The 14,380-nt window shown below is 41.1% G+C and overlaps 1 protein-coding gene across 4 annotated transcripts in view; it reads right to left on the bottom strand.

Annotated features, from left to right (window-relative positions):
* LOC311036586 (inverted formin-2-like) overlaps positions 1-11,726 on the bottom strand; it is a 45,333-nt gene extending 33,607 nt beyond the window's left edge. For all 4 annotated transcript variants that reach the window (XR_014599863.1, XM_084045360.1, XM_084045359.1 and 1 more), the window contains exons 1-2: positions 11,545-11,726; positions 4,325-4,733 (exon numbers count right to left, since the gene is read on the bottom strand). Coding sequence is in view for 3 of the 4 variants with exons in the window: in XM_084045360.1 (XP_083901486.1) it covers positions 4,325-4,718 (394 nt within the window). In the remaining variant the exon portion in view is untranslated. The remainder of the gene's footprint in view (positions 1-4,324; positions 4,734-11,544) is intronic.
* Positions 11,727-14,380: the final 2,654 nt, after the last annotated feature.

The following is a 14,380-nucleotide window of genomic DNA, read 5'->3' as shown; positions in this document are numbered from 1 at the left end:
GTTGTTGTTTTTGTTCCCCAATAACTAGACAAAAGCTGCACCCTCACATCCACACAATTAGGTGCAACAGACCCCAGATTTAAAGCACTTGCAGCCCCCGCTACAAGACTTCTTGCACCCGCAGCGGAGAAGGATGGCACAGGCTGTACTGGCATCTGGCAGATGGGTCCAGTATGGTTCCCAAGCCTTTGTTGTCGAGCTGTTCCATCCCCACATTCCAAAATTGGGAATATTCAGTTTGACGGAGGTTGCCTGACTCCAATAAAAACTGGCCTGCAGCAGTGCCCTTTTTGCTGAGTCAGTGCAGCTTGGGTGGGAGGAAGGTTCTCAAGGGACTTTGTACCATTTGAGAAAAGCCACTGTCTGGCCTCATCTACACTACTGCAGCCACAGCTCTTACTGTACATGATGACAACCATACGCTCCAGACGTTGCATATGAACAGGATCAGAGTTGATCTTCTCAGGCTCCAAGGTGAGGGCAACCAAGGTGTCTGTGAGATCTGGTGTTGCCTCCCAAGCTGCCCATGCACTCTTTTTCCCATGGCCAAGGAAGGCTGATGTAGTATCACATCCTGTCAGCGCATGGAAGAGAGGCAATGCCAGTGACTTCTGAGGACTAACCCTGACAGGAATGTCTCGGTAGCTTTTTCCACAGCCAAAGCCAATCCAAAGATCTGTGATCTTTAATGCATCAAAAAAGTGGATTGCAAGAATGACAACATCACTGTTAACCGTACGGACAAAAGCCTTTTTATGGCCATTGGCCCCAGCATGGGCCAAGTGCAGAACCATTCTCGTGTCTGCTTCAGGATGGTTACAAGGCTTAAGTGTAGACAAATTGAATCCAGGCCTGTTGCAGAGAACATCATCATGAATCGTACACAGCAGTAGTTTACCCTGCATGTCATCCTTCGTGAGCTCGACATTTACAAGTCCAAACAGTTATTTCTTATTGTCTTCATTTTTCAGGAAGTCACTGTTCCAATTACGCTTTGGAATAGGAGGTCTGTCATCCCCTATTTTAGTTCTTTTCCCCATTCCTCGGCGTTGGTGAGTTTGTGCTTTTAGGTTCTCCTCTGGATATGTGTCAAACACAATATCCAAGCGCTCAACAGAGTCATGGCTCATGTATGACCTAACAAACCCTGCAATATTGGTGTTTATGTATTCATTGAATGTATTTGCAGCGAGGGGCCGGACCATTTGGGCCATTACTGCTCCATCAAGCACAACTACAGTGGCCTTCTTAGCTGCTGCTATGCAGACTTTTTGGACATTCAAGCATTCAAGTATGTCCGGCTTTGTGCCGCAGCGTAAAAGCCCTTGGTTGGAAATGCTGGGTGGCTCTCTCTGGTTTTCATACTTGAAGAACTCTGCCATGTCTGCATCAGGCCTCGATTGAAGGGAAAGGAATAGTTGGGTGATGAGATTCATGTTTTGCTTCTGAATGCTGTTATTGCGTTTGGCTTTTCGGTCTGGTCGATTTGCAAAAGTCAAGATTTTTGTCCGTGGAATTATATCCGAAATGGGCTTTGTGGCCTTCTCAAGTCGCTCCTCTACATAAGCTAAATGTAGGGCTATAGCAACTTTGTGAACGGTTGTGAGTGATTCAGATACTTCTGTTTCCACAATTTCCTGCGTGTCAAGTGCTGTGAGGTCATGATCTACTGATAGAAAAGGATTCCCGTGACTTTCCATAATGGCTGCGAAGGTTTTGACATCTTTCATGAACTTGACCTGCAAGCTATGTGCCTCTTCATGATGAGAAGTTGAGGATGGTGAGCTGATGTTACTATACACAGCTTCAAACTCTTGCACCAACCTGGCACTGTCTGGCCCTGCAAGCATGAATAGTGTGAGAGCTTCAGGCTTTTCATAGAGTTTTGGTGGATAATGGCGTTAATGTTGTTAATATGGAAGTTAAAGTGCTCTAGATACATTTAATCATAAATCTGATCATTCCAGTAGGTTTCTGATGCTCGAAAAACCTAAAATAGTTTGCCAAAAGTATAAAAAGTTAAGGTACACCTAATTTTTACATGGCCGCCATCTTGGAAATATGCTAATTAGGTGTCCAGACACACCCAATCATAAAGATGATTTTTCCATCATATTTCTAATTGTCAAAAAACATGAAATAGACACCAAGTTTGGATTTGTAGCTCATCTGGTTCAAATGTAGAGGCAAAAGCGTGTTCAGGTGGTGGCCATATTGGATCAGCCGCTGTGGCGACCCCAAAGGTCACCGGCGCGGGCGCCCTAGCCAAATCATTTAAGTATGCCCTGAGCTACACCTGTGCCAAATTTGGCGCTTTTAGACAAAAGTGAACGAACATACCCTAAAATCTCCCTAAGGGCCCCCACTATACAGCCATACAACTTCAATACACACATGCGTCTCCTCATGATGAACAACTTTCACACTCTGACTTTTGACCTCTGACCCTTAGATCTCCCACCATTTCGAATTATATGAAAAACAGTTAAAACCTATCTCCTCCTGGGATTTTTGAGTAATCTGCACGAAACTTTTTACACATGAACTTTGGACCTATACCAAAAAACGTTTGCAAAATATCTTCCATAAGTGAAAAAATGAAGCTTTAATGAGCCAATGAATATTGCAGTTTTATGACAATTATTCATCTGCCCCTAACACATACATGCAGACTTACCATTCTTTGAAACTTTGCAGAAATGTAAAGGGCCATTCCAAATATCACTGAAACCAATCTTACTCCAATTGGTCAAACGGGGGCGCTATAGCAATTTTTTGAAAATTGAAACTTTAAACAGGCAAAAGTCATGCCTCGTTTGGCCGACAGCCATTAGACCTGCTTACACATGTGCCTTGACTAATGAGGAACACATCTATCACGTTAACCAGTAAGCACCGCCCTTATATTGTCCGCAATCTTGAGCAGTTTGAAAAACACTTAAACCCAGGATTTTTCAGCTATTTGCGTGAAACTGTATCATCTGTGTGATCTCCTTTCACAGGTTCTTGTCTGTTGGTGGCTTCTCGCTTAAATGTGTGCCCCACAACCTGAAGGTCACCAGTTCAAGCCTCACTTGGTGCAGACTTCATCTAAGTTGCATTTCACACAACATGACTATCAATGAATACATCTGCAATTGTTAAAGATAACATGAAATACTTAATTGAGTGTTTTTTACATACTTCATTGTGAAAATAGCTGATCTACAATCTCACAACTTTTCAGATAGCAATGAGAGTATGTTTTTTCAATGTATAACATACTTCATTGTGAAAATAGCCGATGTACAATCTGACAACTTTTAATGGTTTGTGAGCTTGTAGATCGGCTACTTTACTTTGGTTCTGAGGAGATGTACAATTTCTTCATTGGTAAATGGTTTGTGAACGAGTGATCTTTGTGTTAGTGAAACAGGGGCTTGGGTCATGACAGAAGGCAAGAGTTTGTGATCCTCAACAGACAATATCAGCCTAGACAAAGCTATAGCACTATAGGTAGTGTTGCAGCTACCTAAGAGTACCTCACGATCGCAAGGTTTCCGGTTCAAGCCTCACTTGATGCAGACTCATTTAAGTTGAATTGCAAAAAACATGACTCAATCTATTCCGTTTCCATGGCTCTCTCTTCAATCTATTCCGTTTCTATCTTCAATCTATTCCGTTTCCATGTCTCTGTCTCTTCAATCTATTCCGTTTCCATCTCTCTCTCTCTCTCTCTCTCTCTCTCTCTCTCTCTCTCTCTCTCTCTCTCTCTCTCTCTCTCTCTCTCTCTCTCTCTCTCTCTCTCTCTCTCTCTCTCTCTCTCTCTCTCTCTCTCTCTCTCTCTCTCTCTCTCTCTCTCTGAGGGTCGGCCATAGCTGAGTGGTCAGTGAGCCCGCCTAGGGAGCCAGAGGCTCTGGTTGACCCAGGTACGATTCCAGGCCAGGTCAGCAAATGTGTCGACGAAATGAAATTTGTCCCTGAGCAAGACTCTTAACCCCTAATTGCTCACAGGCCCTCATTGGAAACAAGACCGCAAGGACTTTCATGAACTGACCTGTTAAAGGAATTATCATTTCTCTTTCTCTCTCCTGGCCCCGTATTATCGCTGCTTGCAGCTATATTTTTAAATTGTATTTCCCATTTTCGGGTTTGGGTTCAGGATATGTGTAATAAATCCTTTAAGAATATATTTCACCAAACTTTTTTTAAAACGAGTGAATGAATAAATAATAATTTGAAATGTTTTGGTAAGACATGAACCGAATTCTCAAGAATGGGTGACATGGGTGACAGGTCTTTCATATACTGTGCATTTGCTCAACAGAAGCCGATATGCACCAACCTTGTGAGAGCTTGCGGATGTAGCCCTCGTTTTCCACTATGAAGTGGATGCCTGTGGAGGAGTTCATGACTGCTCGCACACAGTTGACGCAGGTCAGCTGCAGGAGGGCGTCTGCGATGCGAGAACAACCACGGCCAGAGAGACGGTCCAATGCCTCCAGGAGGAGATCCAGACCGCTCAGCTCCAGGAACTGGACCATCCATGTCTGGTCACTGCCCTCCAGGCGACGCTTCAGGCCAGAGTAGTTGACCACAGAAGGGACCTGCAGCAGCCTAATGCACAGCTCTGGGTCGGCATTCTCCAGGTTGGCTTCTAGCTGGCTGTCAGAGTCAGAGGAACCCAGGCGACCCCTGACTGCTGCCCACTTCTTCTTTCCATCTGACTTCACCGACATCGTGGATAAAATATACTGTGGAGGGAAGAGAGACAGTTGATTGTCAGGGCAACTGAGAGTGACCACAGATTTCATGAGGCACTTTATTTTGAGCAAATATTTAATCAGGAACGTCCTGTTTTTTAATTTTTGCTCCATGATCCTTTTTTGTTGGTCTTCAAAGAATTTCTGTTTGCTTTTAATTTGCAGGCTTTGAAGACGGTGCCCATTTTGCACTATCCTCCAAAATATTTGGTTCTCTTCAGAAAAAGCGTCAGTGTTATCTAGGCTGGAGGAAGCAGGCCAAAACAAGCCTTTATCAGAAGGCAGCATGGAAAAGGAAATGAAAACTTTGCACTTTAGGGATGAGTAAAAATATGTCAGCATTCCAATGAGTCATCACTAGTTCTGCCAAACATCCCCACTTAATCCAGCGTGAAAGAGAAAAGAGTCCCACTGTCAGCTAAATTGCCACAAAGGCATGCCCACCATTGCCTGGCCAGAACAAAGGGTGAATATTTTCAAATTGACTATAATTTTAAGTATTATTGTACGTAATTAATTCAAAACAATCTCAACATTTTAGAAAGGTATTTAAATTTCTCAATAAAGAATAAAATACAAATAAAAAGCAACTATATAAACGCTGAATAAGATTTCATAAACCACAGCAAAATAATTAAAAAAGAATTGTTATTACAAAAAGGAGACGAGAAAATTGATCGTAGGTCAGTGAACATTACTGATGTTAATATGAATGATATTAATAAAGCACCCTTTTCTGGTATATCCACCAGAACACAGTTCCCTGAATCCCCCTACTGGAAACATGCAGTGCATGTCCTGTAACTGGAGTAAGCCAGTTCCCACACAATCCTGAAACCAAAAGGATAAGATTTCGGACTGAAAAAGGGCAAACCTTTCTCATAAGTCTAAAAATAAAGAATTGACTGAGATATGAGGCCCTCCAACAATAATGAACAACATGAGTGATAGTGTTGGCTTCCTGATGTCCTGATGGTGATTTCACACTTGGCAGGACAAACATATACAGATGAGCTGGAAAATAAACGAGAGAGAGAGAGAGAGAGAGAGAGAGAGAGAGAGAGAGAGAGAGAGAGAGAGAGAGAGAGAGAGAGAGAGAGAGAGAGAGAGAGAGAGAGAGAGAATAGTAACATTCTGAAAGGCTATCACGTTTAGACCAGTTTAGACCAGGGGGGGGACTTTCAATTCAACATTGAAGGTGTAAAATATATTAATAATAATATATTTCAGCCAGTTCTTATCAAACTTAAATGCCTCAAATAGGTAAGCCAAGAATAAATAAAAGCAATGACAAATGGTTGCAATAGTTTGACAATGATTGTAAAAATCTCTATTTTCTGTACGCAATGAGAACTATACTGTGGATGTCTCCAATCAAACAAAATAAGAGAGACCATAACTCTTTTTGTTTTATCCTCATACATATCTTCACTATAATGAAAAATACAGTAAGGAAAACAAGGGACCCAGATGTTAATGCTATTGAGGAATCCATGAACAAACAACTACTGGGAAAAATGGAACAATAAACAAACAGAAACATGAGTATCTATCTACCCATCCAAAACAGAGATGCAAACCACATTTCCAATCTCATTGGTCCAACAGAGAACAATAAGCAGTAAAAACACATGCAATATATTGAAAGTCTTTATTAGGAATAATCCCTTGTTTTCGAGGGGGTCCTAAAGACAGCAAGATGAATTACAAAGTTCGGAGTCAACCATAATCATATCAGAACCTACAAGCATCCCCAATTACACTAAAAGAAAACTAATTACACTAAAACTAAAGAACTACAAGACAAATAAAATCACTTAAAACCAAGAAGGCCTGTGTCGTTTACAGCATCCTAAATAAAATGATAAAATTCACAGTTAACATTCTCCAGTATTTGGAGCCAAGAACCGATAACTCCGCTCCATAAAACAGCAACCTCAGGAAAATCCTCTGTTTCATCATCTACCACAGACTCCTACATTTCCTCACTGAAAATAATGTCCTGAGCAAATCCCAAATTGGCTTTTTTCCTTGGCCTAAACATCAGCACCACACTTCAACAAAGCTGTGAATGACCAGAGAGACAAGTCAAGCAGGGCTTTTTTATGGTATCAAACAAAGTGAACATTAAGTTGGACATCCTTTTTCAAATCTGGCTCAAAATATTGAACTCCATTATAAAACCCATTTCCCTTTATGGTTGCGAGGTCTGGGGTTCACTAGGCAAACAAGATTTTACAAAATGTGATGATCATCAAACTGAGAATCTGCATGCAGAGTTCTATAAATACAGTGAAAACAAAGTGACCCTGAAACGCAACTCTCATGCTAAGGAAATACAGTTTCATTTCTGAATTTCTATCATATTTTGCCTAAATCTGCATAGCTTGTGGCTTTGTAATGACTCCCAATTTTCCCTGTTGGGTGTAGCGTATAGGCAGCAAATACAGTGAAAACCTTAACCTGCACTTGACCCGCATGTGCACATGTGCATGTGTTTGGCTGACATCAAACACAGCCCGTGATGACGGCTTTCTTCACAGCCATTGGATAATAGCCTGATTTTATACAAGCATCTGTCCAGCAGTGGTTTGACTTTTGACAACTATTCATCTCAATATGTGGGACACGGGACAGGGGATAACAATGCTGTGCAGTCCCACATAAAGGGGTACACATCCATAACAAAGTCCTAACCTACAGAGGTACTAGAGTGATGTCCCCTCAATCAGCTGTTTCTGGTACTCAACACAAGCAGATCCACCAGACAGAAAACCCACTGTACTGAACCAAATCATAGGAAAACAATCTGACACAATGGAAAAATCTATCAAAAACAATAGCAAATTGAAAAGCTATTTGGTCCAATACACACTGGCAGTATACCTGAGCATTGTGACTGTTCCAAAACTAAGGAATTCTTGACTATGTACACACTCAGTGAACACAGCCTTGCCAACAAGAAAGATCGCCACGGGCAGACTTGGTTCCCGAGAGAAGACTGTGCAACCACGGCACACAAGATGAGGTGGAAACCTACAGGTAGTTGCACTTTCTATAACTGCATCAGAAAACATCAGAGCCACATCCTTCCCACAGATTACAAACAACCAAAACCATCTAGAAAGCATGACTAAAACAAAAAAAACATGAATGTGCTGTGTAAAGTAGCCTAAGTAGACATAATGTTTCCTATGCCAATGAATGCCTTTTGAAATGAGAGAGACAGAGAGGGAGAGAGAGAGAGAGAGAGAGAGAGAGAGAGAGAGAGAGAGAGAGAGAGAGAGAGAGAGAGAGAATTTCTAAGCATTTCTCAGGAATCCATGCTCTATTTATGGAGCTTTATATTATTGTAAATAGTGTCCGCAAAGTCAACTACAAGGAATTACAAAGCACCAAGCAGAATTACACCATCCTTTTCTTTTGCTCCTGCTTTCTAGCAGAAATGTGTCAGTACAACTGACTCTGCCTGACTCCCGCTGCTTGCAAGAGAGTGTTACCGTGGCAGCAAGCAGGCAGACAATGCCCTTGGGTTTTGTACAATAGGGCTCTTCTTCAAAGAGCTGTGTTCATAAGCCACTAGAATGAATGAAATGCTCTGCCTCCTTTTCTGTAGATTAGGACCCATCCCTGACAACTATTTAACCACTCCCTGACTGAGATCTCCCTTGTGTTATGATGTTCGGTCTGAATAGAGTACAATGGTCGTCAGTGGAAGCTTTTTTACTGAAAATCTTCTCAGCCATGAACATTTGTCAAGTCTTTAGGTGTAGTGTGATGAAAAATGAACTGCAATGCCTACTGTAGTTCAAATTTCAACACAGACATGGATCACGTGATGATATCATGACCTCAAACCACTTTGCTTGCTATTGTTGCAGGCTTTGGCCCGGTTTTCCTCTCTTGCTGTAAGCTGGAATCTCCTGCATGGATCAGGAAGGAAAGGACTCGCTTGGGTCAGGAAACTCACAGAGACAAATATGTTCATGAAACAGTAACAGCACATGTTCCTCTTTCAAATTTCCTCTTCTTTGCTGAGTAGTAGCATTGGATTGCAGGTTTAAGGGATGTGTTTGTGTGTCAACAGTTGAGTTACATTTCTAATGACAAATGCCTGCGGTTATTCAACTTACTGTATGTACTATTCTACTCAAATACTGCCAACTTCAATATTCTGAGTGATCTGAGGTTGCACACGCATTCCGCCACTCATAACAGTTCACTCATTGTGTACAGACACATACCCGCTTATCTGTCCCCTGCAGAAGCAGCATGTACTGTACTGTACAGTACATGACAAGCCACAATGTTATTATTGTTCTAGAACAAATGAAAATGGCTTGATATTAATAAGAATAATATTACACTAACTATAACACACAAAGATGTAGTAGTCAAAAACGGAAGTCTCACGGGCAGTTTATGAAATCTTGGGCTAGAACATAACACCAAGTTGTATTTGTTAGCAGTTATAAGTGAGGCTCGACGCTAGGTTTCTGGCTGTTGTTACACTTGCCTTTTCAATGACTTTTATGATCAGATGTGCCAGATCTGAAGTCATAAGTATCCACTTACTGTATTTGTCCACACTCGACTCTTCAACGCAACATGCTTGAATTTGCAATTGAATCCCAATAACGAGGCCCTTGGGGGATACAAGTGAATTCTAGTTTCTACCACTGTGTGGGAGTTTACTATCCAGTCCAGGTTTTGTAGCCACTGGGTCATTGGCACTGGTCACACTTGCAGTCCATCAGGCGATCCTGTCATTGCGATGTTGTAGTACTTCTTATGTTATTTTTGAGGTTGATTGGTTGATCAGTTGATTGTTTTTTATTTTGGGTTTCCATATACTATCTAAAATTAGATATAAGAAACCTCATCAGATGCTTAGTCAGAGGTTAACAGGAAAGCATCAAATAACACAATTTCCAAAGTTAATGTTAATAACCAGTTATGGAGGGTTGGTGACTGGTTAGAAAAAACTAAATTGACAACCCTAGGAATAACCAATAAGAAATATAAGCAATAACCATCTTAGATGTTTTCATTTGTCCTCTCCTCTGTAGTCTAATATCATTATGGGCCAAGATTTGGTTGTTCGGTAGTTGCGCTAGCCTGGTATTTGTAAAACATGTGATTACTTGTCCACAGCTTGTAATATCAACATCAGTTTGCTCTGCATTTTCCATGACTCACAGGGTTGCCTACAGTACCAAACAAGCATTTCAGGCAGCAGAGCAGTGAAGTAACAACCTACTTCAGGTTCTGCCACGAGGAGAGAACACAGAATAGAAACTCTTTCCACATCATAGCCTACGTGGAATTTAAAATGTGTGCCCAATGCTGTGTGTGTGTGTGTGTGTGTGTGTGTGTGTGTGTGTGTGTGTGTGTGTGTGTGTGTGTGTGTGTGTGTGTGTGTGTGTGTGTGTGTGTGTGTGTAAGATGGGAAGATGACACAAGATTGTGCCCACATAGCTAAACTGGCTGGCTGGTCACATGTGTCAGTCACTGAGATCCAAACTCACTACGAGCCAGGCCACCTTGGCATGTGGACTGGTTCAACAGTTCTCAATGCAGTCAATATCTAACTTGAGAGCATCTCAAGTTTGTGTATAGCCCGTAATCCTGATTCCTGTTACAATCTTAAAGGCCTTTATAGGCCTACATTTAACAAAGAAAAGAAAACAACACCCTCTGATGTTAAACCCTCAAACGGTCAAGAGATCATCCCAAGAAGAAACCCTTGGAGGGAAAAGATAAAGAAGAAACCTCAGGAAGGAACTAGGGAACTGACAGTGAATGTGAACTGACATGAACACATGAAGACAGGATATCACGCTCGAGTTGTTGGTGACCAACAATGAAATTCGATATTTCTCTTTCAGTATGGTAGCCTTTTGTATAACCATCTTGTTAAGTAATCATGTTGTAGACAATATAGCTGTTCTTATGTCATCATAAAATTATCTCAAATCTTATCCTTTCGTGCAGATTAGTCTATTTGTTGTATGACTAAAATGGAGTTTACATCTGGCACTTAACAGCTGCCCAATGCCTGCCCTCCCCTCTCCACCTTGCCAGTCTGGCAACTGTTGTTCAATGTTGGCTACTTGAATGTATACAGTAGCTATTATGAATTATCATAGAAGACTGCAGACTTTTCTGTTTAGATTTGCTATAGCCTATATAATATGTACAATTTAGTCCATATATGGTCATATACAGATCCATGTTTCTGGAAACCATTAACCAGATTTCACCAACAGCAGTGAAGATGTCAGTTTCTGAAATTCGTGGATCAGATTGAATGTACATTTCATACACTCTTATATAACGGTCCTCAGACTACAGGTAGTTGCTACCTATAGCATATCCACTCATTGGATCAAGACGATCATGTATTTTATCGATTACTTTTATATCTACGATATAAAAATGTCAAAATCGATCAAATACTTATGATAGTCTTGATCCAAGACTAATTCACCCACAACGATCCTGAGAAATAACAATGTTAACAATGTTAACACTATGACTCTTTCGCCGTTCCCATTTCCACATTCCTGAAGAATAGACCACATAACGGAACTGGTCTCGCTCAGAAAAACGGGTAAACCAATCCGTCTGTGGTTTACTTTCTTCTAGGCAATATTATTATTGTATTCCATCGTCGTTTGACAGATGATGACATCGGGTGAATTCTCATCGATATACTTATACCGATGAGAACTTATATATAATTTTGCTCCAATAAATATACGCAATATGCACCAGCGAGGCAATCAAATCTCCTCCTTACCTTGATCTTATTCCATAAATGACCAACACCACTTCAGAGAAGATTGGTTTCAGACGTGGCCAGTTGTTAATTAGTAGCCAGTTTGTAGACAGTCGAACGACCGCGGTCCTTTTAACACAACGGTCGGTGTCCTATCATCAGACTTCTGTTCTGTTCCAACACCGTGTGGGACAATAACAAACGAGCGGATGGCATGCAGGGAGGATATCCATGTGAAATGCGCTCGTTTCACATAGGATGCAGCCAGTGTTGCCAGGTTAGTGAGAGAAACAAGCAACCAGGTCTAGGAAAACAAGTCCAAAAGAAGGAACATACTGTAGGCCACACACGAGCACTTTAGACCTTTATGCATCGGCTATTTGAAAATAGCCGCTCTACAAGCTCACAGCGACGCGTTGTGAGCTTGTAGATCTGCTATTTTCCCAAATAGATCTTAAAGAAAATGTGAATGTGGCATTTCAACAACACAAATCTTGAATATTACAAGATTTGATATATCCCTGGACCCTGGTATAAAATATGACATGATGTTTTCAGATGGGGTACCGCCGCAGACAAATACATATTAATTTGGGGGTCCTTGACATGAAAATGTTTGAGAATTGAGAACCACTGGTTTTTAAACAACATTTGGGAAGCAAGCCCAAAATTAAGCAACTACACTCTAGAAACAAGACAAAAAAAAACACAATCCACAACTCCCTATAATTTACAAGCAACTTTACAGAAAAACAAGCCCAACGTTGCTTAGAATAAGCAGACATGGCAACCCTGGATGCAGCCACCACAGCTGGATTGGATTGCCCCTCCTCCTTTCGCCATGGACCAGCTCTACTCCTCCTCTCCTATACCCTTCACTGATGTGATGTCAATCTGCCTGAGTGGTGATGTGTGATCAGGACTGGAATGGATACTGCGGTCACGCTGGCCTTTAGTCAATACTAGTCATGCGGTGAAACATGCAGCGTGAATGTTGTCCATCCACCGCATTGTTGTGGCCTAAACATTGCAGTGGAGGAGCTTAACCCGGCTTAACCCCATTTTTTTACATTATTGAAACGAAGCGGATAAAAGCGCCACATTTTTTATGAGGCTTCTTTAGGACCTACTGATGGATTCTAGCCTTGGGTACCAAACTTTATTTTGAAAAGTATCCATACAATTATCCATATCAATATCCATTAAAAAAAACAGGCCGATTCACTTTTTGGCCTATAACTCTTGAACCGTAGGTCATAGAATCCTACGGTTCAAGAGATATAGGCCAAAAAGTGAATCGGCCTGTTTTTTTTATCCGCTTCGTTTCGATTATCTTGTTAAGCTCTCCCACTATTGAATGGAATGATGTCTTTGAGATCTGCTTATCTGATGGAGTGGGGGAAATCTATCTTTCTTATGGTGGCCAATGGCCATTGAAGATGATATCGACTAATTAGGTAGACGCACACGCACACACACACACACACACACACACACACACACACACACACACACACACACACACACACACACACACACACACACACACACACACACACACACACGCGTGTACACACACACACACACACACACACACACACACACACACACACACACGCGCGCGCACGCGCGCACACACACACACACACACACACACACACACACACACACACACACACACACACACACACACACACACACACACACACACACACTTCAGGGTGCTAATTTAATTTTCTTTCTTTCTTATACCCCACATTGCAGCTCAGTTCTGAGAAAAAAAAAGATTTAAGTGAACAACAAGTGAATAATTAAACAATTAATGTATTATAATTTGCATAGCTGAACTCTTCCCAGGTAAATTAACCACACAACGTCTAAATGTAGGCCTACTAAACTGTTATGAACCCAACAATGTCACAGTAATCAGATTAGCCTAAAGACTGGACTGTTTACTTTTAATCTGTTGTGTTGAAGGTAGCTACCCAGAAAACAAATAGAGACCCACTCAGGAAAAACAGGAACTGAATGTTGGAAACCTCCCAAATACTTTGGATGACCAAGTTATTAAAGCATTGCTTTACAGTCTCAGTGAAATGAGGCTACTTGAAAACATCTGAGCACACAAGCCATTTCACATGTTACCAGCAGAGCTTGTTGAGCAGGATTTTAGGGGTTGGCTGAGGTGATAGCAGTTCAGTTTTGAGTTGAAATAAAGCCTTCAACATCTTTACAATATATAGGGTCTAAAAGTAACCTTTCACTTACCTATAGCTCTGGTAATAAAAAAAGATTGCTTAATCATTAAAACGGTTGTTGCAGTGTATTAGGATCTACTGTGATCACATGGGACTGTTAGTGTTTTTATATCCTTTTACTTGTTTCGCAATCAGATATGATGATGATTTTAAGGGTCTATTTGGAGACATCATGTGGGGACAAGTCTATGAGGCATAGGCGTACTGGCATGTGACCATGTTACTCCACAGTGTTGTTACAATGGATTTTCTGGAGAATTGCTGGGTCATCTTTATCACCCACATGCGGAAAACATAAAATATGGTCAGTTATTAAGGCAATATAGATTCATCACCAGTGGTACATTTACTCAAGTACTGTACTTATATAAGTACAGTACAATACAATATTGAAGTATTTTTTACTTTATTGGAGTATTTCCAATTTTCAATACTTTTACTACTCTACAATTATTTGAAAACTTTAGTTACTAGTTACTTTGTAGATTTTTATTTGTATTACTAAACATACAGGCTCATAACGTGCCGCGATGCGACGCGTTGTGAACTTGCTGACATGCTCATTAATATGTTGCAGGAGATGTGTGGTATAGAGAGTA

This window comes from Gymnoscopelus microlampas, assembly GCF_963454915.1.
Source record: "Gymnoscopelus microlampas genome assembly, chromosome: 20".
Taxonomy (NCBI): Eukaryota; Metazoa; Chordata; class Actinopteri; order Myctophiformes; family Myctophidae; genus Gymnoscopelus; species Gymnoscopelus microlampas.
Note: the sequence above shows the minus strand (reverse complement) of the source record. Positions and strands in the feature narration are given on the sequence as shown.